General features: G+C 42.9%; 1 protein-coding gene across 4 annotated transcripts in view; it reads left to right on the plus strand.

The window, feature by feature from the left end:
- Positions 1-24,871, plus strand: part of GRM5 (glutamate metabotropic receptor 5) — a 346,671-nt gene that overhangs the window by 297,106 nt on the left and 24,694 nt on the right. For all 4 annotated transcript variants that reach the window (XM_065406243.1, XM_065406260.1, XM_065406270.1 and 1 more), the window contains exons 6-7: positions 1,440-1,566; positions 17,389-18,328. In XM_065406243.1, the coding sequence (XP_065262315.1) occupies positions 1,440-1,566; positions 17,389-18,328 (1,067 nt within the window). The remainder of the gene's footprint in view (positions 1-1,439; positions 1,567-17,388; positions 18,329-24,871) is intronic.

Consider the following 24,871-nt stretch of genomic DNA (forward strand, 5'->3'; position numbering starts at 1 on the left):
CCCAGAACACCTGAAATATTCTGGAGACATCAAAACTCTTTGAAGAATCACAAGACTGACCAGCAGGAGAGTGGCCTGGGGGAAATAACTGCAGTTGAAAAAAAGGATGAGATTTAGTTAAATAGGGCTGGATAAATTGGGGGAGGAGTTACAGTGGAATCAACTGCAACCGATAGCAGTCGGATGTTAAAGAAACGGATAGTGAAGCAGCTGAAAAGTCCATTTAACAAACACATCTGACAGGGGACTTGATCCTGAGGTTTGCTAAGAGATTCTTACTCACTCCTGTGGGACTTGTGGGTATTCCCAACCCTTCACAATCAGAGGAAAGTTTTTGGAAATCTTCCAGTCTGTTTTCTCATTTACTTATTTCTTCAGGTGATTTTGCCCTTTAAGAATCTAATGTAAACAACCACCTCTCCTTGTAAACTCGCTCAAAGCCATTGAAGGAGATTTATTTCCCAGGTTTCTGCACTATACAACAGCCTTTCAGGACTTTGGTTGACTATGCTCCTTTGCATTTGATTAAAATCCCGATTTGTGACATTTGCTTGTGAAACCACATGCTGAACTGATCCCTACGAAGGCGAGACAAGTCAGCCCAATGCCGTAGTTGGTAGCGTTCATTTAAAAACGGATAGAATGTGATGAGCACGGACACTGAGAATACTTTATCTCAAAGAGGAAGGGACCTTTCCATCGCCCTGGGCAGATCGCCAGGGATCACAGATGTGTTCAACGCCCAAGAGAAGATACATGGGGATTTTGAGAAACTCACATTTGAATTGCCACGGTGCAGTAGGATGTAGCATGTTGAATGGAAAGAGATGAAAATCAGTCCTGAATTTTAAAATGGATACACATTACACTCTCCTTATTAAATGTTAATTTAAAACGTGGCTGATCTGACTCAGTTTGGAAAAGGGACCAAAAACCTGAATTTTCTCAGACTGATCACAAACTGAACTCTAGCCCAGCCCAATCCTTAGGGAAGCAAATCTGGTTTCCCACTTTTTCATGCTACATTTGGACTCGAACTGGGTGAATTACTGTATCTACAGTGAACAATATTATTCCCCTTTTTCTGTGTGAAAATGATCACTGAAGAGATTTAGACCTTTACAGCCTTGTTTGCTTGACAAACGATTTATCTGTACATATCCTCAAACATATCTGTAAACTATCCTCAGTGATTGTTTCTTCCAATGCCCATGAGTCACAGTTCATGCTGTGTGAATGACCACCCAGTTCTAATCAGAAGGATTTATAATGGTAAGAATAATATTAGCAAAAGGGGCTTCCTCAAAAAAATGTGCTCATCTCTATTAGAAACAATAAGTAAAAAAGGGACTTTGAAAATCAAATAAGGAACCTCAGCAGCATTAAAGAAAATCGATTTTAATAACAAATCTAATTGCTCTGTTAAATATCCATCTCAGGTGATCCGTAAAGGAGAAGTCAGCTGCTGCTGGACCTGTACGCCTTGTAAGGACAATGAGTTTGTCTCTGATGAATACACATGCAAGGCATGCCAGCTGGGCTCCTGGCCCACTGATGACCTTACAGGTAATTGAGTTATTGTGTTTAAAACCCAGCAAAAGTCAATGGAAATGTTCATACACTTTATACCTGAGTATATATGCACTACGAAATATATGCACTACGAAACTAAATATTAGGGGTGTTTAGATTTTGTTTAGCCTAGAGTTTGGCTCCAAGTTTGAACTGAGGCTTGCATCTGTATTCATGGTTCAAGCTGTTCTCCATGAATCTCTGTCACAAACCAGGGGGAAATTCATCAGAAGAGCTATTCCCAAAGTTCAGGAGTACTTGTGGCACCTTAGAGACTAACAAATTTATTAGAGCATAAGCTTTCGTGGGCTACAGCCCACTTCTTCGGATGCATAGAATGGAACATATATTGAGGAGATATATATACACACATACAGAGAGCATGAACAGGTGGGAGTTGTCTTACCAACTCTGAGAGGCCAATTAAGTAAGTGAAAAAAAACTTTTGAAGTGATAATCAAGCTAGCCCAGTACAGACAGTTTGATAAGAAGTGTGAGAATACTTACAAGGGGAGATAGATTCAATGTTTGTAATGGCTCAGCCATTCCCAGTCCTTATTTAATCCTAAATTGATTGTATCTAGTTTGCATATCAATTCCAGCTCAGCAGTCTCTCATTGGAGTTTTTGAAGTTTTTCTGTTGTAAGATAGCCACCCGCAGGTCTGTCATTGAATGACCAGACAGGTTAAAGTGTTCTCCCACTGGTTTTTGAGTATTATGATTCCTGATGTCAGATTTGTGTCCATTAATTCTTTTGCGTAGAGACTGTCCGGTTTGGCCAATGTACATGGCAGAGGGGCATTGCTGGCACATGATGGCATATATCACATTGGTAGATGTGCAGGTGAATGAGCCCCTGATGGTATGGCTGATGTGATTAGGTCCTATGATGGTGTCACTTGAATAGATATGTGGACAGAGTTGGCATCGGGCTTTGTTACAAGGATAGGTTCCTGGGTCAGTGTTTTTGTTCAGTGATGTGTGGTTGCTGGTGAGTATTTGCTTTAGGTTGGGGGGTTGTCTGTAAGCGAGGACAGGTCTGTCTCCCAAGATCTGTGAGAGTGAGGGATCATCTTTCAGGATAGGTTGTAGATCTTTGATGATGCGCTGGAGAGGTTTTAGTTGGGGGCTGAAGGTGACAGCTAGTGGTGTTCTGTTATTTTCTTTGTTGGGCCTGTCTTGTAGGAGGTGACTTCTGGGTACTCGTCTGGCTCTCAATCTGTTTTTTCACTTCAGCAGGTGGGTATTGTAGTTTTAAGAATGCTTGATAGAGATCTTGTAGGTGCTTGTCTCTGTCTGAGGGATTGGAGCAAATGCGGTTATATCTTAGAGCTTGGCTGTAGACAATGGATCGTGTGGTGTGTCCTGGATGGAAGCTGGAGGCATGTAGGTAAGTGTAGCGGTCAGTAGGTTTCCGGTATAGGGTGGTATTTAAGTGACCATCGCTTATTAGCACAGTAGTGTCCAGGAAATGGACTGCTTGTGTGGATTGATCTAGGCTGAGGTTGATGGTGGGATGGAAATTATTGAAATCATGGTGGAATTCCTCAAGGGCTTCTTTTCCATGGGTCCAGATGATGAAGATGTCATCAATGTAGCGCAAGTAGAGTAGGGGCGTTAGGGGACGAGAGCTAAGGAAGCATTGTTCTAAGTCAGCCATAAAAATGTTGGCATACTGTGGGGCCATGCGGGTACCCATAGCAGTGCCGCTGACTTGAAGGTATATATTGTCCCCAAATGTGAAATAGTTGTGGGTGAGGACAAAGTCACAAAGTTCAGCCACTCTTTTTGCGGATACAGACTAACACGGCTGCTACTCTGATTCCCAAAGTTCTGAGCCACTGGATTTAGAAAACGGGCTTATTCTGGCTTTAGATCCAAACTGAGCCAAAATCATTGGGGCAGGTTCGGATATGAACCTTCCAAAAATGGGCAGGAGATAAGTTGTTGTATAGAAGTTGAGTGGGGTCCAATTTTAGGTGCCTCTTGTTTTTCTTCAAAACAGGCACAAAATAATTCTGTGAAATGTCAGTGTTTTCCATCCAAATTCTAGCCAGTTGAGAGACCCTCTGGACAACTTCCTGTGCAGATTACTCCTCCCAAAAACACAATTGATCCAAGAAGCATCAACATTTGTAATAGCTTTGGGTGCACCAGACAGTCTGAGCTAAAACACAGGGATGATGTCCTTCCGGCTCTGGATAACATGCCTCTGTGTTTCAGTGCAAGGAAGTCTGCAGAATATCTGTTAGCAGATTTTGAGACCGTCAGTGTGTGGCCTCAACACTGGTACTGCCCGGGTTTTCTCCTCGCTACCTAATCATAGCATTGGTATTCAAATATTTTTATTACATTAACACCTACAAATGCCAGCCACGGATTAGGTTCTCATTAGCTGGGCTGTGTACAAACAGGTAACAAAAGGCAGTCCGTACCCCAAAGAGCTTGGAATCTTGGTTCATGACAAGATGGATGAAACACATAGGTGGGGTGTGGAGAAGGGAGAATGAGATGATAATAGAGAGAGAGAGAGTGTGTGTGTGTGTGCGCGTGCGCTGAAGAGCCAGCCAGAATTTGGATTTAGGATATAGAGATGATCTTGATGTTGTTAGACTAAATATTTCTTTTGCTGTGTAGGAAAGCTATAGTACTGTAATGTGTGCACCACTGAGGTATCTATTTACCATATACACAATTTTAAATAAAGTAGATTTTTTTTAACATTTTCATGCTTACTGCTTCATATCAATATACGCACTGCTACATTTTTATAGATCATTCTTCTGCTTGATTAATTCAATTTAATGTGCTGAAACTGACAGGTGTACATATAAAACTACCTGTGGGTTTCTGTGACAAACAGTGTGATCTGACCCCTGCTCTTTAGCACTGTATTAAAAACCAGCTTCTAAAAAATGCTTTTCTGGGGGATCTGTAGGGTGGCTGGAGCAATAATGTTTTATAATCATATCTAAAGTCACCAGCTTTTTTTATAGCTTGTAAAGAAAATGCATTTCAGTCTAGCCTTGTTTTTAACATAAGTTTCGGGGCGGGGGGGGGGGGGGAGAGAGAGAAGATATTTTGTATTCTGGAAGGAAATTTCCTTCAGTTTTCCAAAGCACACACTAGTCTCCTTGAAATGCCCTTTGATGTTTGCTATTGCAGCAATCTGTGCCTCCTCACTGCAAGATAAAGCCGTGTCATAGGGAATAATGACAGCTTCACAAAGCTTCATTCATAAAAAGCTGATTGGAAAAAGTCTTTCTTCCACTATCTCCTTCAGATCAGAGTCTTGATGCTGTGCCTTCCTGGAAATATATCCACTCCACACCTGAAAAGGATGGCATCTCACTGTTTGCCACATATTGGCAGACCGCTATTGGCACACCTGTAGCATCTCACTGTTTGCCAGGTATTGGAGCACTGATAAAATCTCTCCTGGCTCATTCGACAAAATGTTGCTCCATCTTTCCTCTGCTCAATGGCCAGGATCCGTTTTATGCCACAGACTTGATTAAATGTAATGGGGAGGAGCTGGGACGTTGCCAGTGAGGAGAAATCGAGCTTGGTGTATCCCTTTACTCATATGTTTGTAGGACATCAGAACACAAATGTGTTCTGGTGAAAAACTATTGTCAGAGCAGAAAATGAGGATTAAGACTTGAAGGAAAAGTTTAAAGTCCAAATGTATTCGGGGGAGAGAGAATTTCTGTTGATAAAGGCTGTCAATGGAAAATAACTCTGACACCATCTAAGAGTAAACACTAAAGGCCAGGAAAACAGTGATATGTGGCCAAAATTTTAACTATGGGATCCCTCAAAACTTTTCAGCCATACATGCAACATTCCCTGGGTAAAATACTTCTCATCCCCTTAGACAATTCATGCTTTCCCTTCCCAAAACCCATCAGTTCCATATTCGTCCCACTCCCAAATCCATCTATCTTTCCATCTCCTCCCCAGCCTGATATCTCACAAACCCCTGCACCCCTTCCTCCCCAGTACCTCTTCTTGGGGGCTTCTTTGCATGGCAGCTGCTCTTCATAAACTGGTGGTGGTGTTTTTTCCTTTGGTAATAATAGTGGCAAGGAGGATGCCCTGAAGTCTCTGATAGTAGGGTGGTTGATTGGATGATAATGGGACTGTGCTGGTAGTGGTCTGGGTTGGAGGATGGGCAGCCCTGGCTTCTTGATTGGCACGTGTCCTCTGATTGCTGGAGGTCTCCCTGCAGTTGGTATGTAGGGATAGGGAAACAGGTGCCCCTTGGCTGGTGTGTGGGGAAAGAAAGCTCCAGGCTCCATTCCTTTGGGGGCCAAGGAGGAAGGCACTGGTGGGGGAGAAAGAAGTCTGGGTGCTGTGACTACAGGACTCTCACTCTACATCGGAAGCTTTGCCCAGGGCCGGCTCCAGGCACCAGCGCAGCGCGGCCCATGGAAGGGAGCGGCACATCCGGGTCTTTGGTGGCAATTCGGAGGGAAGGACCGGCCGCCGAATTGCCGCCAAAGAATGAAGCAGCGTGGGTGAGCAGCCGCCAAAGTGCCGCCGATCGCAGCTTTTTTTTTTCTCTCTCTCTTTGCCGCTTGGGGTGGCAAAAAAGCTGGAGCCGGCCCTGGCTTTGCCCCACCTTCTCTCGCCGAGCCCTAGTTCAGCTGGAGGAGGTTGAAAAGAGTGTGTGGAGCGTCTCCCGTGCTCGTTTAGAGGCACTAGTGGGTGACTCAAGAAGGGAGCTTGAGATATCTTAAAAGGGACTGACTTTCAGAAAGCTTTGATCACTCACCCTCTGAAAGTCAGGCCCTTTTAAAATGTCTCAAACTGGTCATCTAACAATGGAAGCACCCAAAATCACTAGTCATGTTTGGAAAATGTAGCCTTACTGAAGAAAAGGAAGCGCTAAGCAAGCAGTTCCACAGGAAAGACAGAGATGGATACTTTTCAAATTTGCAGTAGGACTCTTCATTAAATGTTATATTAATAGCATCCATGGTTATTCAGGGTGGCTCTCTTCCCCCATATAAAGGTTTATGAGACTATTACAGCCTTTAAGCTAACACAGCTGGGTCTTTCAGCTCAAGCAATAGTACTCATGGGTTTAGATCCAGAGGTCCCTCATTTAATGACCCACCCAAGGGTATTGTCTGGATTAACTCTACAGTGGAGGGAGGAGAGAATCCAAACATTTTCAGACAGAAACAAGGGGACTCGCTTAACAGGCCGGATCCAAATCCCAGTAAAATGAATGGTAGTCCTTCCAGGGACTGCAATGGAATTCGGATCAGAAACAATATCCCATTGGTTCTCTAGGTGATCACATTGTTTTTGAGGGCACAGCCTTCTGTGTCCAAAAAGAAAGAGTGGGCTCAGGAAGAGAGTTTCATATTAGTGTTGTTTGAAATTCCAGTGCTGCCTTGGTGTATCTTGGGGATATCCTGTTCCAGCTGACTCCTCTTTCTTTGTTTCCTTTTCCTTAATGGCTGATTTCAAAACTTTTTTTTTTTGGAGGGGGGAGGGAGTAAGTCACACTTTGTGTGACTTGTGAGACTGCGCAAGAGTGATAGCAACAAAGTTTTAGTAGCAGCTACTTTGGGGACAGGAACGGAAGGTAGATACTATTAATATCGGTGACATTTGATTCTTCTTCTTCTTAATGTACTCTGCATGTGCTGGCTATTTGATTTTCTTAGCTGGATTCAGATGAGATTAGGAGGAAAGATATTTCGCAATTCATTGAAATGTTTTCATTTTCTTTTTTCTTTCTTTCTTTGGATGGCTGTTTGTACACAATGACAGAATATCAGAAATAGGTTTCTTTTTTCATCACAGTTACAAGAAATGTTTTCATTTGATGTGACAAAATAAAGCAAGGACATTATTACAACTATGGCCAAGTCTTGTGGTCTGATGGTCGTATTGGACAGATGTAGCCAGATTATGACCCTGTTCTGAGCTCCTAGCTGTCAGGGATTAGGTTTGCGTATGGAGACTGCATTCTAACCCTGGAGAGGCAGGGACTGGGAAAATCTGCTTCACCCTTAGGCAGCCCATTTGATTACCATTTGGAGTAGCAGGGAAAGGCTGCAAAGGGTGTTGCGTTCTCTCCTCTTTGTCTGGGGGCAGGCGAGTAGGAGCCCTGGATACTTCATGAAAACTGGGCTTGGATTTAATAGTGTGGATAAACAGTGAGAAAATGGGAAGAGCCCAACCCCAGAAAACAAGATAACAGGCATTTGGAGTGCACTTTCCATAGAAGGAGCTTGACAATTCCATGCTGTATTCCATACAAAGCATTCTGTCAGCAAGAGCCCAGGATCAAAACTGATCTAGTTTTGTAAGTACTGAACCAAAATGACCCCTTCCTTTGTACTGTGTACAGTTGCTCACTCTCTCACTCTCTCTCACTGAGAAGATCAACAGAAAGTGACCAATTCCCAGGAAGCAATCACTGCTCAGTCTTGGTTTCTGGCACAGTTTGTATGACAGCTTATGAAGAGCACAGACCAGGGTTCAGTTGCATTGGCAAGTCTCTACGGATGCTTTGAGATGCTGATTGCCTGCTCCTGCCAGGTGCCGAGCACCCTCAACTCCTACAGAAATAACTGGGAGATGATATGCAAAGCACCTGGTAGGATCAGACCCTAGGTACTTAAGCAATAGAAGCTGCTAAAATCATGCATGCACACACATACGCAAGAACTATTTTACAACTGTAGCTCTCAGTTACGCTTCTTATGTCATCATAAGTAAAAATAAAGATACTGCAGTCAGGAATTAGCTGACAGTTCTGGTGATAATGCACGAGGCAGAACAGGATCTGGCTCATGTCTCATATTGACTTTGCCACTATAATGACATTCAAATCTTGCTTTTGTCAGTAATTTGAACAGCTGTAACTCAGACACACAAGGATCAGATACAGGGAGAGTGCAATTTTACACAATTGCTTTTATGACTCCAAACACTCCTCGGTACAGAACATTTATTGCTTCCATCGTAACTTATTGTTTTCTTCTTTCTTTGCAAAATTAGATTTGATCATTTGCATAAATTATGCTTTTGCCAGGCTTTGGGGGAAGAAGGAATGAGTGAAGGGATGAATCAAGGCGTAGGGCAGTTATATTGTGGTCTGGGATCATTGAATGGAGAAAGGGGTTTTTTTTCTCCCTTTTCTGGTTGAGGAGAGCTGCTGTGTCTTAATTGTTTAAGGTGCTTTATATTTAGTGAGGAGAGATTGTAGTTAAGGTGTTGGCCTTGGACTCAGAAGATCTGGTTTTAATTCCTGGCTTTGCCAAGTGATTTTCACTGGGATTGATCCAAAAGTCATTAAAGTCAATGACGGTCTTTCCACTGACTTCAATGAGCTTTGGGTCAGGCTCTTAAATCTCCTTGCCTGAGTTCTCCATCTGTAAAATGAGGTTAACAACATTTCCTTTCTCTCACCCTTAGTCTACGTCCACACTGCCCTACAGTTTGGACTATGGGGTGTGAATAACAGTGTGCACCAAAATGCTGTGCTGTAACTCCCCCGTGTGGACCCTATAGCTGCAAACTAAAAGATTCATAGTTTGCGATAATGCAATCCTATTTGAAGAGAGCGCCTGCAGCATCCACACTGGGGAGTTCAGTGCTGCACATTGGCATGCACTGTGCAGCTAAGTCCTTAGTTTATCTTATCCATTTAGATTATAAGGTCCTCAGAGCAGGACTATGTATTTATACATTGCCTAGCATAAGAGGGCCTCTAGGGTTTCAAAGGAATCCAGAGAAATAAATAACATTATCACGATCAGATCCCAACTTTTCTCACTGCTGAAGAAATTGTTCAGCGATGCAGAAGATCACAAATGAATGTAATTCGTAACACTGTAGAGAGAGTGCTCCAGCTAATGTCATCTATATTTTTCACAAAATGTAGCTGTTTCCAGTCAACATGTGAGCTTGCCTGTAATTTTCATATCTCAGAGACTGAGAGACATTTTTACGGGATAGAAGATCCTGCAAATCAGAGTACTGTGCACACAACTAAGTGTATATAAATGTTGCAGTGTGTTGGTGCGAACATCGTTTCCGCTTACAAGTCAAAGAGCAATAAAGGGGGAATTCTTGTCTGTCTATACATCAATTTATTTCTGAGGTGCTCATCCCCTTGGCCTGTAGGCAGCTACATTTCTAGCCTCAGATACATTCATGCAGCTTTATTCCACCTTTGTACCACCCCCCCCCCCCATCCAATCCTAGGGTGAGCCTGGGGTCAATTTGCTCTCAGCACAACATAGTGCTCCCTCAAGACAGCGCTAAACTTCCCCAGATGCTAAAAGCCTTTCCACCAACCCGAGATTGCCCCCAATGCACCCGAGGGGGCAGGAGAGAGGGCTGGTGTATTTATACCACCTGGGAAGCCCTTATGGCTCAGGAGTCCCCAGCCAACCTGTGAAGCAAGCTTTCCGGATGATTGCCCTGCCAATGAGGTGCAAGTAGGTGGAAGGTGTGTCCAGGCATATGTCTGGTGGAGCAGAAGTGGGCTCCTTTACGTATAATGCATTTTTCAGTGTTGACATTAGTTTAATCTTGGCCAATAAATCTGGCATAGTGTTCAAAACCTTTTTTCCCTTTTCCTTCTTTTACTTTACGTAATCCTCTCCTTCAAAATGCCATTCTCAGAAACCATTACCTGCAAATGTGTTTATACGATAACCTCGCTGATCATCATTTCATAAAAAACATTCAGTCTTTAAACTTAATTGTGGAATAAATCATTGCATATAGCTTAGCATCCTCCTAATAAAATGAAGGAGAATAAATAGCCTGAGTTTTCATCTCTTTGTGGGAATTTTATTAAGGGAATCTAAAAAAGAGTAATAAACCCTGAAAGGCGTGAAATAGGCTGGAACTGATGATAAGTGCATGCCATGAGTCACCTCTGTTGCAAAGTTAGGAGCCATCCTAAAAACAGTCCTTGTTTCTTTGTGCTGTGAATAAAGGCCGGTTGCCAGACAAAGATCATTTTCTAATGTTTTCTGCTCCAGAAATCTGCAGGCAGCATTGTGAATATAAAATACCAAAGTGATCCCAGCAAACATTAATTAAGTGATCCTTTGGTAAAATGGAAGATGGACCTATAGGTCGTTGAGGTCCTTTAGTCTTATAATGTATTGGGAAATGGTGGAATACACATGCAGGTGCTATCTTAAGAAAGCATTAGTGTGATTACATATCAGAAATCGGCTCTCCCGCCGGTTTTACACTGGTGTAACTTCATTGACTTCAGTGGAATGACTCCTGATTTATGCCAATGTCAGTGAAATTAGAATCAGCCCCCTAATCTTCTTCAGGATAAATAAGCTGCATATTCTCATTAAAGTGAATGGGAGTCACACAGGTAACTTTTATTAATGTTAATGAGAATGATTCATAAAAATCCAAATGTCCTTGTTACACTAAGAAATGGTGATAACTTCATTATTGCCATGAAAAGCTTTTCATGCTAAGACTGCTACAATACGGATGTCATATTAGTCTGCATTTAGTAACTAAGGGCCAAATTGTGTTACGCCAGCATGCCAGTAAATGTGTTCCTCTGTCTTCTTAGCTGCACTGATGTCAAAGGCTAAATGACCCACATCCTTATGGTATTTCCATGGGGAAACAGATCATTCCGCCTAGCACCTTTGCCACATACCCCATTGATTTTTTTTGACATAATGTGGATAATTGTATTTTCAATGACACTCATGTTTGGGTGCATGATACAGAAACAATGGAAAGAGACTAATTAGATTTAATATAAAAAGGGGTTATTTTTCATGGAATGAATTCTGCCTTTAATAACATAAGTGATATTGGCAGGAAACAGCTTAGGAAAAACATTAATATCCCCTGAAAATAAAGGAAAGAGACAAAGAGGCATTTTCTAGTGATAAGAACACAAGGCTCAGAAATAGAACCTTCTAAATTCTAGTCCAAATTCTTACATTTAGGGCTTGTCTACATGGGGTCACCCAGGAAAGTTAATCCAAAATAACTCAAAGTGAATAAATTCCAAAATGAATTAAACTAAACCGAGTTAAATCCACTTTAATTCTGAATGAGTTTGTCTGCACAGGGGTTTAATGCAGTTTTAACTAATCCACTTTAAATTCACACACTTGGTTAATCTCAATTTATTTTCCTGAGTGTCCCCATGTAGACAAGTCCTTACTCCCAATTGACAAGCCACTGTGAAGTCCAAATTTGCTACTTAGTCTGGGTTCCCCAGTTCATGGGTGCCCAACGTGAGACGCCTTTAGCTTGATTTTCAGAAGTGGGAGTACCATCAGATCCCATCGCTGAAAATATGAATTGTGGGTGATCCGCATTCCTGGAAGTCAGGCCCAAGGTGTCTCCAGGTGAGTAGCTGTTGTCCATTAAACCCAAGTAATTAAGGAAATCATCTGCAAACACTTGGAAGCTGGTAAGGTGATAGGGAACAGCCAGCATGGATTTGTAAAGAACAAATCATGTCAGACCAATCTGATAGCTTTCTTTGATAGGATAACGAGTCTTGTGGATAAGGGAGAAGCTGTGGATGTGGTATACCTAGACTTTAGTAAGGCATTTGATACGGGTCTCGCATGATATTCTTATCGATAAACTAGGCAAATACAATTTAGATGGGGCTACTATAACGTGGGTGCATAACTGGCTGGATAACCGTACTCAGAGAGTTGTTATTAATGGTTCCCAATCCTGCTGGAAAGGCATAACGAGTGGGGTTCCGCAGGGGTCTGTTTGGGGACCGGCTCTGTTCAATATCTTCATTAACGACTTAGATATTGGCATAGAAAGTACGCTTATTAACTGTGCAGACGATACCAAACTGGGAGGGATTGCAACTGCTTTGGAGGACAGGGTCATAATTCAAAATGATCTGGACAAATTGGAGAAATGGTCTGAGTTAAACAGGATGAAGTTTAACAAAGACAAATGCAAAGTGCTCCACTTAGGAAGAAAAAATCAGTTTCACACATACAGAATGGGAAGAGACTGTCTAGGAAGGAGTACGGCAGAAAGGGATCTAGGGGTTATAGTGGACCACAAGCTAAATATGAGTCAACAGTGTGATGCTGTTGCAAAAAAAGCAAACATGATTCTGGGATGTATTAACAGGTGTGATGTGAGCAAGACACGAGAAGTCATTCTTCCGCTCTACTCTGCTCTGGTTAGGCCTCAGCTGGAGTATTGTGTCCAGTTCTGGGCACCGCATTTCAAGAAAGCTGTGGAGAAATTGGAAAGGGTCCAGAGAAGAGCAACAAGAATGATTAAAGGTCTAGAAAACATGACCTATGAAGGAAGGCTGAAAGAATTGGGTTTGTTTAGTTTGGAAAAGAGAAGATTGAGAGGGGACATGATAGCAGTTTTCAGGTATCTAAAAGGGTGTCATAAGGAGGAGGGAGAAAACTTGTTCACCTTAGCCTCTAAGGATAGAACAAGAAGCAATGGGCTTAAACTGCAGCAAGGGAGGTCTAGGTTGGACATTAGGAAAAAGTTCCTAACTGTCAGGGTGGTTAAACACTGGAATAAATTGCCTAGGGAGGTTGTGGAATCTCCATCTCTGGAGATATTTAAGAGTAGATTAGATAAATGTCTATCAGGGATGGTCTAGACAGTATTTGGTCCTGCCATGCGGGCAGGGGACTGGACTCGATGACCTCTCGAGGTCCCTTCCAGTCCTAGAATCTATGAATCTATGAATCTATGAATTGGTGATTCTACCATTTAAAAATCTTCCCTTTTCTTTCAATTCCCACTCCCATCCCCACTCAGACCCTTGGAAATGCAGTGGTTTTTATATTGGAGCCACCAGTGTCTTTTAAAAAAAAAAAAAAAAGACTACAAAATAGTAGGCAAAATCTGTGACTGATATAAATTAGTCTAACTCCATTGATTTAATTGGCGTAACACCAGTTTATGGCTGCTGGAGATCTGGCCCAATATTATGTTATCAGCATGCATAGTATGCGTTGCCCCAAAAGAGAACAAAGTGCCCCATTAACATAGTAGACTGATAGTAGACAAACACTATGTAGGGCTAACTTTCCTCACCACTGACATTTACCCATCTCTGGATTGAAACATGGCAGGTATACATTTTTGTAGGCAGAATGCAGTTAACTGAGTTAGAATTTGGACAGAGTTAACACTCTACTCTTATCAAAAATGCCATGGGGTCAAGTAGTAATTACAAGTGGTCCAGTCCTCTATTTTACACATCATTCAACAAGGCCATTTGGACAAAGCATCACTATCATGTGTGTCACCTTGGAATCATGTGCTTATAGGGCCTGATCCAAAGCCCATTGAATTGACGTCTTCAATTGATGTCAATGGGCTTTGGATCAGGTCCATGGTTCCTGCAGCTGCTTGGCTAAATGCCCCTTTATGATTCTCCAACTGTAAAGGGCCATTGTAAAGACTCGTGATCTGAGATAAACACAGATTTTCTCCCATACAAATAATGGTGCAAATAGACAATAGATTTAATTACTGACAAAAGTTCCTTCTCAGTAATAACAAAAATGTTCTCTGCAGAACTCTGCAGAGTTCATTTTTTCCTGCAAATATGTACCTCCCTTGTTATTTATTTGTTTATTTGGTCCATCTCATTCTCAATCTGTAAACACTTGGCACCTCTGTTTAGAACAAGTGGTGTTTTGAAGCCAGGGGGACCTCAAATTGGCAAGCGTCCTATCCAGGTGCCAAGTCACATTCTCGAGTACTGAAACGAGCTTCCTTAGGCAATGGTTTTGCTTTACTGACATTCCCAGAAAGGAACCTTCCGTAATGAGAGCAGAGCCTTCAAAAACTCAGTGCACATTTGGAAAGCTGAACTTGGGGCAAAAAAATCTATGATCTTTAGGGAAGGTCAGCTGTGTTGCATCAGACACCTTTGACTGTAGTGAGAGATTCACCTATATAAGGGACATTCAGTGTGGGGCGCAGTATGGGCCTGATCCAAAACCCATTGAAGTCAATGGGAGTTTTTCCATTCACTTCAATGGTTTTGGATCAAATCCTAAATGAATGTAGGTAAAAAACCACATAAATTAGATAAGATATAAACAGCTCTCGGCCAGGGCCGGCTCTGGCTTTTTTGCCGCTCCAGGCAAAAAAGCCTCCGGCCGCCCCCACCCCCTGCGGGGGCGGGGGGGGGGAGGGCGGCCGGAGCCCCGGGAGGAGGGCGGCGAGCCCCGGCCTGGGCTCGGCTCTCCCCCCGGCGGCCAGAGCACCGGGGGCAGGGCGGCGAGCCCCGGCCGGGGCTCCGCCTCTCCCCCCGGCGGCCAGAGCGCAGGGGGCAGGGCGGCAAGAGGGCTCACCGCTCTCCCCCCGGCGGCCGGGGGGAGGGCGCCGGGGGGGAGGGCGCCGGGGGTGAGGGCGGCCAGAGCGCCGGGGGGAGAGTGGCGAGCCCGGCCGTGGCCCCGCTCTCCCCGGGGGCCGGAGCGCCGCGCTGCCCCCCTCCAGGTGCCGCCCCAAGCACAAGCTTGGTGGGCTGGTGCCTGGAGCCGGCCCTGCTCTCAGCTCACCGTGCAGCCCTCCGGCCTGGCCTGCTCCTCCTCACTCTGCAAAGAGAGAGGTGTCACTTCCTGGGTCCAGCCACATACAAAGTGTTTCCATATCCTCCCCTATTAGCTAAGAAAAGGGACTGAGGCATCTCTTCCAGCCTGGAGAGTCATAGATCAGCAACGTGGGAGCTGATGAGACCAGTAGTTAGTTTCCTTCTTAGGAAATATTTCATTCACTGTAGCGTTGATTGTTAAAGTTATGACTATGGGAAAATGGAATGACGTGTTAATGCAAGATTACAGGGCATCCATTAGTGTCCTCTCTCTCAAGTTTGTGTTTTCCTTAAGCACCTTTCATCGTGGTAACTAAGTGCATTTTGAACTGTAAGCCATCATTATTATAGAAGTAACAGTACAAAAATTGCATGTCTTTAATTTGATTAAATATTATTAGTATTGTTATTAGTGGTAATTGACAGAAGTATATGTTAGTAATAGCTAATCAAACAGTGTGGTCTGAAAAATGAGAATTTACAAAATAATCCATGCCAATTATGTAGGCATGGAACAGGTGTAAAGGGCCCAAGAGCCATATTATCCTTTATATGGGCTGCTCCTACATAGTGCAGGCAGTACTGTCAGGCTCAAGCCTTCAAAAATCCCAAGTCAATCTACAGAAATTCAAGAGATTGGCTTAAAACTCATGCTGTGGTTTTAATAAATACATAAATATTGGGGCTCTTTTCATTTTCCTTCTGGTTTGTGAGTCTTTAGGATTAATTCATGTCACGTGTTCAAGCTTTTCTCTGTAACCATGAGGGTTAGAAACTTACTTTTTTTTAAGTGAAAGTTCAGATTCCTACACAGTCTATAGATTCCAGCAACTGAGGCTTTAAGAAAAATACCACACATTGGGAGGCTTGCAATCAAATGAGTTGGTACCACTGGCTCTGTGAAGGAAACCTCAGATTTACGCAGCTAATCTTCCCTTGAGGGGGCTGTGGTTCCCTTGTGGGCCTGGCTGGGGATTTGGCCACAAGATAAACAAGATCCCTTGGGATTCTCAGAGGCAGGTGCATCTATTCAGAGGCCCCTGTGCAATGCCAATCAGCCCTTATCACAACAAAGCTCTAATGGAGCCGTCTCCCCACCCGGCTGCTCCCCTGGGAACAGCCCATCACCCCAGAAGAAGTTCCACATTGCAGAGGATGAAACCAGCCAAATCAAGGCTGACAATAGAGACAGCACTAACATAGGACTTGTCTCCATGAGAAAATTTATCTATAGCTGTTTGGAGCTGGTTTTATTAAATCGGTGCAATACCCGAGTGTGAATGGCCTTAATGTGGTTTAAAAGTGAATTATATTTGATTCCTTACTGGTTGAAACTAAATCCATATAAACACTAGACCAAAATACAAGTGTCCATGAGAAGGAGTTGCACTGATTTAACTCAACTGGTTTCTAAACCCGTCTAGTCAACTCGGTGCCATTGTCTTGTGAAGACAAGGCCTTACTTGCGAAATGTCTCATGAGGATGAAGGGAGGATACAGTGATGTAGAGAGTGATTGTTATCGGGCCCCCTGCTACACCCCAGCTGTGCATTCTGATCCCATAGAACACCCAAGAAGAGGAGCAGAAAAAGGGGTAACAGTGCTGAGGAAGCAGCCCTCTGTCCTTCCATGCCCCCTGAGAGACAAAGCAAGATCCTTGTCATCTCTGTTCCCACAGGTGGAGGCAACAATATAGTCCACAGAATATAACATACCTGATCGTGCTGAAGATGCGGTGCCTCACTGAGCTGTATATTACTACAGAGTAACTACGTTCAATTTCATGTAATATGACTGTGAAAATGGCTGAGAAATTATTATAACTACACATAAAAAGCCAAAATACACAGCATGATTATAGGTGGCCTGCTCAAAAGCTCTCAGGGTGGCCTAACTCTCCTCCCACTGAAGTCAATTGAAGTAGTCAATTGAAGCTAAGTGCTTTTGCAATTCCCGCTCTAAATGTCTGCTTGTACTGGCCTTTTTTAGAAGATGTCATCACGGGCTCAAAATAAGACGATCTATGTTACTAAAATAAGATAACACTGAAAAATGTCTCATGTGCCATCCTAGCAATGTCATCTTAACATTAGTCGATTGTCATTCTCTATGCATACGCCTCTGAAAAATTCTGGAAAGACTAAAATTAGATAAAATTAACAAGAAGAAACTGTAATTATACAAATCTGACTTTTTATATTTCAATTTGCCACTTTTTCTTTTAAAACAGGTTGTGATCTCATCCCAGTCCAGTACCTCAGATGGGGCGATCCTGAACCAATAGCAGCAGTTGTTTTTTCCTGTCTGGGTCTACTGGCCACCCTGTTTGTTACAGCTATATTCATCATGTACCGCGATACCCCAGTTGTCAAGTCATCCAGCCGAGAACTCTGCTACATTATTCTCGCTGGCATCTGCTTGGGTTACTTGTGTACTTTCTGTCTCATTGCAAAGCCTCAACGGATTTATTGTTACCTTCAAAGAATTGGCATCGGTCTGTCCCCGGCTATGAGTTACTCTGCCCTAGTAACTAAAACCAATCGCATTGCAAGAATTCTAGCTGGCAGCAAGAAGAAAATCTGTACAAAGAAACCTAGGTTCATGAGTGCCTGTGCCCAGTTGGTTATTGCATTTATCTTAATATGTATACAGTTAGGCATAATTGTTGCCCTTTTCATAATGGAGCCACCAGATATAATGCATGATTATCCAAGTATCCGAGAGGTCTACTTGATTTGTAACACCACCAACTTGGGTGTCGTAACTCCCCTTGGATACAATGGATTATTAATTTTAAGTTGCACCTTTTATGCATTTAAGACCAGAAATGTCCCAGCTAATTTCAATGAAGCGAAGTATATCGCCTTTACAATGTATACCACCTGTATCATTTGGCTGGCCTTTGTGCCCATATATTTTGGTAGCAACTACAAGATAATCACCATGTGTTTTTCTGTAAGCCTGAGTGCCACTGTGGCCCTCGGCTGCATGTTTGTGCCAAAGGTGTACATCATCCTCGCTAAGCCAGAAAGGAATGTACGCAGCGCATTCACCACGTCGACCGTGGTCCGCATGCACGTAGGGGATGGAAAGTCATCTTCAGCTGCAAGCCGCTCAAGTAGCCTGGTCAACCTATGGAAAAGAAGGGGATCGTCTGGTGAAACTCTAAGGTAAATTTTGCTAATATGTGAGTGTTTGGAGCAATTATGGTCTTCTGAGTGTGGAATAATACTAGTGGAAGGATAAATAGGAGCCAATTTAATTTACTTCACCTCTGCACTGGGATGTATTTCACCTAGGATGGGCAGATATGCGCTCCTGTGTTATCGCAGTTTCATGGTAGGTCTGTTTCAGGTAAAAAGCTGCCTATGGGTGAAGACCATTTTGAGTAGCAAACCAAATATAAACAAACATAATTACTAGCTTGAAAGCATCAGCTGAGTCAACTGCATATGTGTTAAAGGGAGGGAAATAAGATCATAACCCCCCACCCCAAGAAATATAAATTATGACCTTTTCCTGAACGTGTTCATTCGAAATCTCTTGCACTCTGATGAAAGTCATAGCCACTAACATACTGTATTTATATCTAGTCACAACAGTAAGACAACAGAATTGCTGCTAAAGCTACATAATCAGAGGTGAAGCTATCAATACAAATAGGGTCATTAGTAGCAACTCTTAAGCCTCCAGGGATTTATTTCATATGACTATTCTATCCCTTCTCTACCATTCTCTTATTTTCCTTTCTCTTATATACTCTTCCAATATTTACTCTTTTGCCCTCATCTACCTTCTCTTCTTTTTCCTAATACGTTCTCTTTTTCCATCCTCTCAGTCTCCTCAATTCCTGCTGTCAACAGGTTACAATCTTGCAACCATACTTTGTCCTGCCATTGACCAAGTACTACTTCCCAATGAAGCATTTGCCCTCAATGGTCATCAAGAAAACATGCATATTCAGGGTACAAGAACGATTGTAGGTGAACAGCAGAAGGAGACACAGTCTGGCCTTGGACATAGACTAGGGAAGGTCATTTACTTCTTTTGGTCCTTACCACTTGTGGCATGGTTGCAATGGGACTGATTTCAGCTGGCTAAGTGCTGCTATGTGGGAAAAGACCTGACTATGTAAAGATGCAGAAAACATACCTTTTCATTACTTAGCTATGGTTGTATTGCATTGAAATTACAGAGGGACAAATTCCATTCCACATTAAAATAAATGAGAGCCAGGGCATGCCTTTTAGGGTTTATGAATTGGATGCCCTCAGATATGCAGGCCCAATGGCCATTGAAATCAGAGGGAGTTTGCTTCCGTAGGCTTCTTGATGCGGGTCAGGGTCAAGTGCACATTTTATTACTTGTGCCGGGTGGAAGGAGGTGCAGCTTTTGGCAAAGGAACCCAGGCTTTTGTCACCTCAATTATTACAGTGTACTCTGCGAGGCGACTGCTTAAGACCACTCTGAAATTTCCGCTAATGCAGACGGTGCCTGTCTGTGAAGGGTTATGTTATGAAAGAAATATGTTACACGGGCACACTGGGATCAACACTCACTTCCAGTTCATTTCCAGGTGCAATTTAAGATGTGAGTTTTAACCTATAGAGCCTTAAATGAGTTGAAACGTGGGTACTTCAGATACAGGCTGTCTCCATGCAATACCTGGGCAGTTGAGATCGTTCAAAGTGCTCAAGCTAACAGCTCTGTGGTTTGTCTGTAAGGGGGTTCAAGGAAATTGTTCTCCATGAAAGAGCCTCAGCTGTGGAATATTCTTCCTGCTTTGGATCATTAGAGTCCAAATGTGTTCATGTTCAGGTCAGGCTGCAAGGCCTATTTGCTCACCCAGGCTTTTTCTAAGTAGTAGCGAGTAGCAGTTGGTTTGGTTTGGTGGAAGCTCTTAGTTTTGGGGGAGATCCAGATGGAGAAGTTTGCTGGACACTGACCTTAAATTACTGTTGTGTTTTTAACAGTCGATACACGTGCCCTGAGCATTGAATTCTAAAAAAAATCACAATAAACCATTAATTTGTTCTTCTTTATTGTTACTATTTTGCTGGTAGTGAGCTTGGCTCCATTCAGCACTCAGAATGCAATGTATGTATATACAAGAAGAATATGCCCCTAAACTATCAGATTGACATATCTGTTTGAAAACAGAACTAAATTAAGCTGATTTACAGTAGGGTATAAATTAACAGTGAGTCCATTTAATCTGAATTCTAGGGGGAAATATTTCCTTTATTTGTGAGGCGCATGGATAAATGACTTCTAAAATGTATGAAAGCAGACCCTCAGGCAGGGCCGGCTCTGGCTTTTTTGCCACCCTAGGCAAAAAAGCCTCCCGCCGCCCCCGGACCCCCGACGGGGAGCACGGCGGGGAGGGCGCCGAGCCCGGCCATGGCCCTGCTCTCCCCGGCCGGCCGGAGCGCCGCAGGGAGGGCGGAGAGCCCGGCCATGGCCCCGCTCTCCCCGGCCGGCCGGAGCGCTGGGGGGAGGGTGGCGAGCCCAGCCGGGGCCCCGCTCTCCCCGACCGGCCAGAGCGCCGGGAGGAGGGCGGAGAGCCCGGCCGGGGCCCCGCTCTCCCCGACTGGCCGGAGCGCCGGGGGAGGGCGGCCCCGCTCTCCCTGGCCGGCCGGAGCGCTGGGAGGAGGGCGGAGAGCCCAGCCGCGGCCCCGCTCTCCCCGGCCAGCTGGAGCACCGCCCCTCTCCAGGTGCCGCCCCAAGCACATGCTTGGTAGGCTGGTGCCTGGAGCCGGCCCTGCCCTCAGGTGATCCCAACTAGAATAGCTCCATTGAGCTCAACAGAGCTACGCCAATTTACAGCAACTGAGGATCTGACCATGAATTAAAAGGGCCAATAGAGTCCATTAATCCATCAGAAACTTTCTCTGTGTCAGGCCTTTTTTTATACTTTTTGGGTTTGCATTTTAAATTGTAATATTAAATTCATAGGGTAAATTTAAGATTCCACTCCTGAGTCTACCCAGGTCTGATGTCCTCTCCAAGGTGGAAAAGAAAAGCGCTCTCAACTTTAATTCTGCCAATTATACTGTATGAACACCTTTTTATTTAATGGTCAAACACTTCTCAATAATAATATGGTGTATAAAGTAACATATTTCGAGAATAAATCAGTACTATGTTCAACAATTTGTTTGGAACCTATTCAAGTCAACACTAAAGTACTTGCAATCAAAGAAAATATGCACCAGAACTACATGGCATATTTAAATAGCATAGAGGGGTTTTATTTAAATAGGGAGTGAGTCATTGTTGAGTTTTTAAGGAAACATGCTATTTAAGTCACCAGTGCAAGGAAGGGCCCCTATCATTAACGTTTTGCTTCTTGACACTAATTTATACCACAATGTAGTGTTCCATCAAATTATTGTCAAACAGATAATGCCATGGCTCCATTCAAAGCTTTCATGTCAGCTGCAAAATAACAGATAAAGAGACTGCTCTTGCCTAAATAAAGTAGTACATCTGTTAGAATCCTAAATGACTTTTTGCATAGGGTGCTGTTCAATTCAAAAACTCAGAAATACCATGGCTATATGCTGAAATGAGCATTCAAATGCTGAAATATATAGAGAGTGCTACTTACAAAAATATTCATTACCCAATGAAATGAAATTCACGTTGTGAATTTAATGGGAGCTCTTCTGATTTTGCAGTATCCACCCAAATAAATTCCCTCCTCAATTAAAAGAAAAGATCATGTATCAAATCAATGCACAACATTAATTGAAGCAAATCCACAAAGATGTACAACACATCATAGCCAGAATCAAAGCCACACAGCCTACTTATCTTTCATCTAATCTTATTTCTGGATTTCTAGAGTACTTAGTCACCATAGTATCTAGGAGGTCGAGAGATGGGCAAACTGATTGAGGAAAAAAGGAATTCCATGTTCACTCCAAAAGCCTCTGCAATTTTTAGCACAAAATATCAACCAAACATTTTTTTAAGATTCTGAAATATTTGGTTGAAGTTTCTATCCTCATTTTTCATGGACGTCCATGTCCAGCCTGGATGAAACCACATAATGTTTCCACAAAATCTACTCTTGTAGCATTTCTAGCTGGGACCAGAAGCAAAAGATCTGGAATATATCTACTATTGCACAGAGATTGCAAAGAAGGTTAGCCAAGAAGGCTAATGGCATTTTGGGCTGTATAAGTAGGAGCATTGCCAGCAGATCGAGGGACTTGATCATTCCCCTCTATTTGGCATTGGTGAGGCCTCATCTGGAGTACTGTGTCCAGTTTTAGACCCTACACTACAAGAAGGATGTGGAAAAATTTGAGGGAGTCCAGCAGAGGACAACAAAAATGATTAGGGAGCTGGAGCACATGACTTATGAGGAGAGGCTGAGAGAACTGGGATTATTTAGTCTGCAGAAGAGAAGAATGAGGAGGGATTTGATAGCTGCATCCAAAGAGGGGTTCCAAAGAGGATGGATCTAGACTGTTCTCAGTGGTACCAGATGATAGAACAAGGAGTAATGGTCTCAAGTTGCAATGGGGGAGCTTTAGGTTGGATATTAGGAAAAAGTTTTTCACTAGGAGGGTGGTGAAGCACTGGAATCGGTTACCTAGGGAGGTGGTGGAATCTCCTTCCTTAGAGGTTTTTAGGGTCAGACTTGACAAAGCCCTGGCTGGGATGATTTAGTTGGGGATTGGTCCTGCTTTGAACAGGGGGTTGGACTAGATAACCTCCTGAGGTCCCTTTCAACCCTGATATTCTATGATTCTATGTTTCTATGATTCTATGATTGGAAGTGATGTTCCAATGGTTCTGTTATACCTAATTTCTTAGGTCTGAATCTCATGGGAAAGTTTATTCAGCAGTACATTTGTGTCTATATTGACCTATCCCTTAAAATGTACATTCCCAAAAGCACACAGGCATGTTTCCTTATGCCCAGCTCATGCTCACAAATACCGTGATAGGTGTGCATCCATCCAATACCTCCTCCTTAGCTCAGGCCTGGGCCATCACTTGCTCATTCATTTTCCTTTTGAAGGGTGATTTTTAGCTCTCCCTGTCCCCAGAGCTGGGAAGGTCTCAAATGCTCCTTCCCAGTTGCCCCCACTTAGTCCCACCACACCCAGATCCACTTTTGAAAAAGATGTAAGGGTAATCATCCTATGATTTCTGCAACCTTTTCAGGCAGCTGCTTCTGTCCTAACTGGCCACACCCTCTGTGATGATGTAGAAGCCCACCTGGGTGGAACTCCCATCAGCAGTCACACAAGAGACAGGGTCAATTGGGAGCATCAAATGTACACAAAAGCCACAAACAAGCAAATCAAGATTGGCCACTTACTCATGGTGACACTGATTGTTATGGAAAGTGAGGGTCCATTTTAAAAAAAGCATGAGACATACTGTAAAGCTAGTTGTAGAGATAGTTACATAGCAGGAGTATGTACATAGAATGGTACATAGTAGTCACTCAACAGCAGCTGACTAAGTAGATGGTCAACTAACCACGTGTTTCAACTCTTCAGCACTTGAAACTCTTCACTCACCCAGATCTGAACAGCAAGATAGAGCCTGTGAACAGAGAAGGATTCCAATTAATTTCTGCTTCCCATATGTAGAAGTCCACAGACAACTTGCAGATGCCCTTAGCATTACAGTTTAATAACAAAGTGTGGTAGTGATATCTCGCATTACTAAAACTTCATTAGCACATTGCTTAGATTTATAGATCCAAAGAGACCATTTTGATCATTTAGTCTGATCTCCTGTATAACACAGGTGATAGGACTTCCCCAAATTAATCCCTCTTCGAACTGGAGCATGCCATTAGAAAAAACATCCAATTTTGATTTTAAAATTGACAATGATCGAGAATCAACCATAGCCCTTAGAAAGTTGTTCTAATGGTTAATTATCTTCACTGTTAAAAAATTGCACCTTATTTCTAGTCTGAATTTGCCTAGATTCATCTTCCAGCCACTTGATCTTATCATACCTTTGCCTGGGGTCAATGTCAGGGTAACAGGTCTACAAGTTACTCTGGTCATCCCATTTACCCTTTGTAAATATTGGCATGACATTAGTTTCTTCCCATCATCTGGAACTTCCCCAGTGTTCCAAGACTTCTTGAAAATAAACATTACTGGTTGAGAGAGCTCTCAGCCAGCTCTTTCACAGTTCTTGGATGCAAGTTACCCAGGCTTTCTAATTTTTAAAATGTCTAGTTTGATTAGCTGCTGTTTAACATCCCTTCTGAGTTCCTGGGAGAAGGAAAAGTTCATTATGCCGTATTCTTAAAGGATTAAAATTAAACTGCAGTTTTCAAAGAAATTAATAAAGTATATTTTGTGATGTTTTCTCCTGATCTTTTATTATATTTGTCCACAATTTGTGAATTCATAAAATTCAGTAATTCACTATGGGACTCCCAATAATTGGTGTGAATTAGCAAGATTCTACTGACGCAAATGAATTGTGCAGTATTTTGAGAGTATTATTAATGAGTGTGATTAGTTGTTGTTTGTATTTCACTCTGGAGATTTACAGCATTACAACTAGAGACTCTTTAAATGTGTTTGTCTTTGCTGCAGTACCCTCAGCAAAGCCAGTGCATCACAATGAAGAAATCAGTCCTCTTTTCCACAGCTGCTGAGACAAAGCAACTCTTTTAAGAGACTCCACTGTCATATAAGAGTGAATTGTTGCTATTATTTGTT

This window comes from Emys orbicularis, chromosome 1 (genome assembly GCF_028017835.1).
Source record: "Emys orbicularis isolate rEmyOrb1 chromosome 1, rEmyOrb1.hap1, whole genome shotgun sequence".
Lineage (NCBI taxonomy): Eukaryota > Metazoa > Chordata > Testudines > Emydidae > Emys > Emys orbicularis.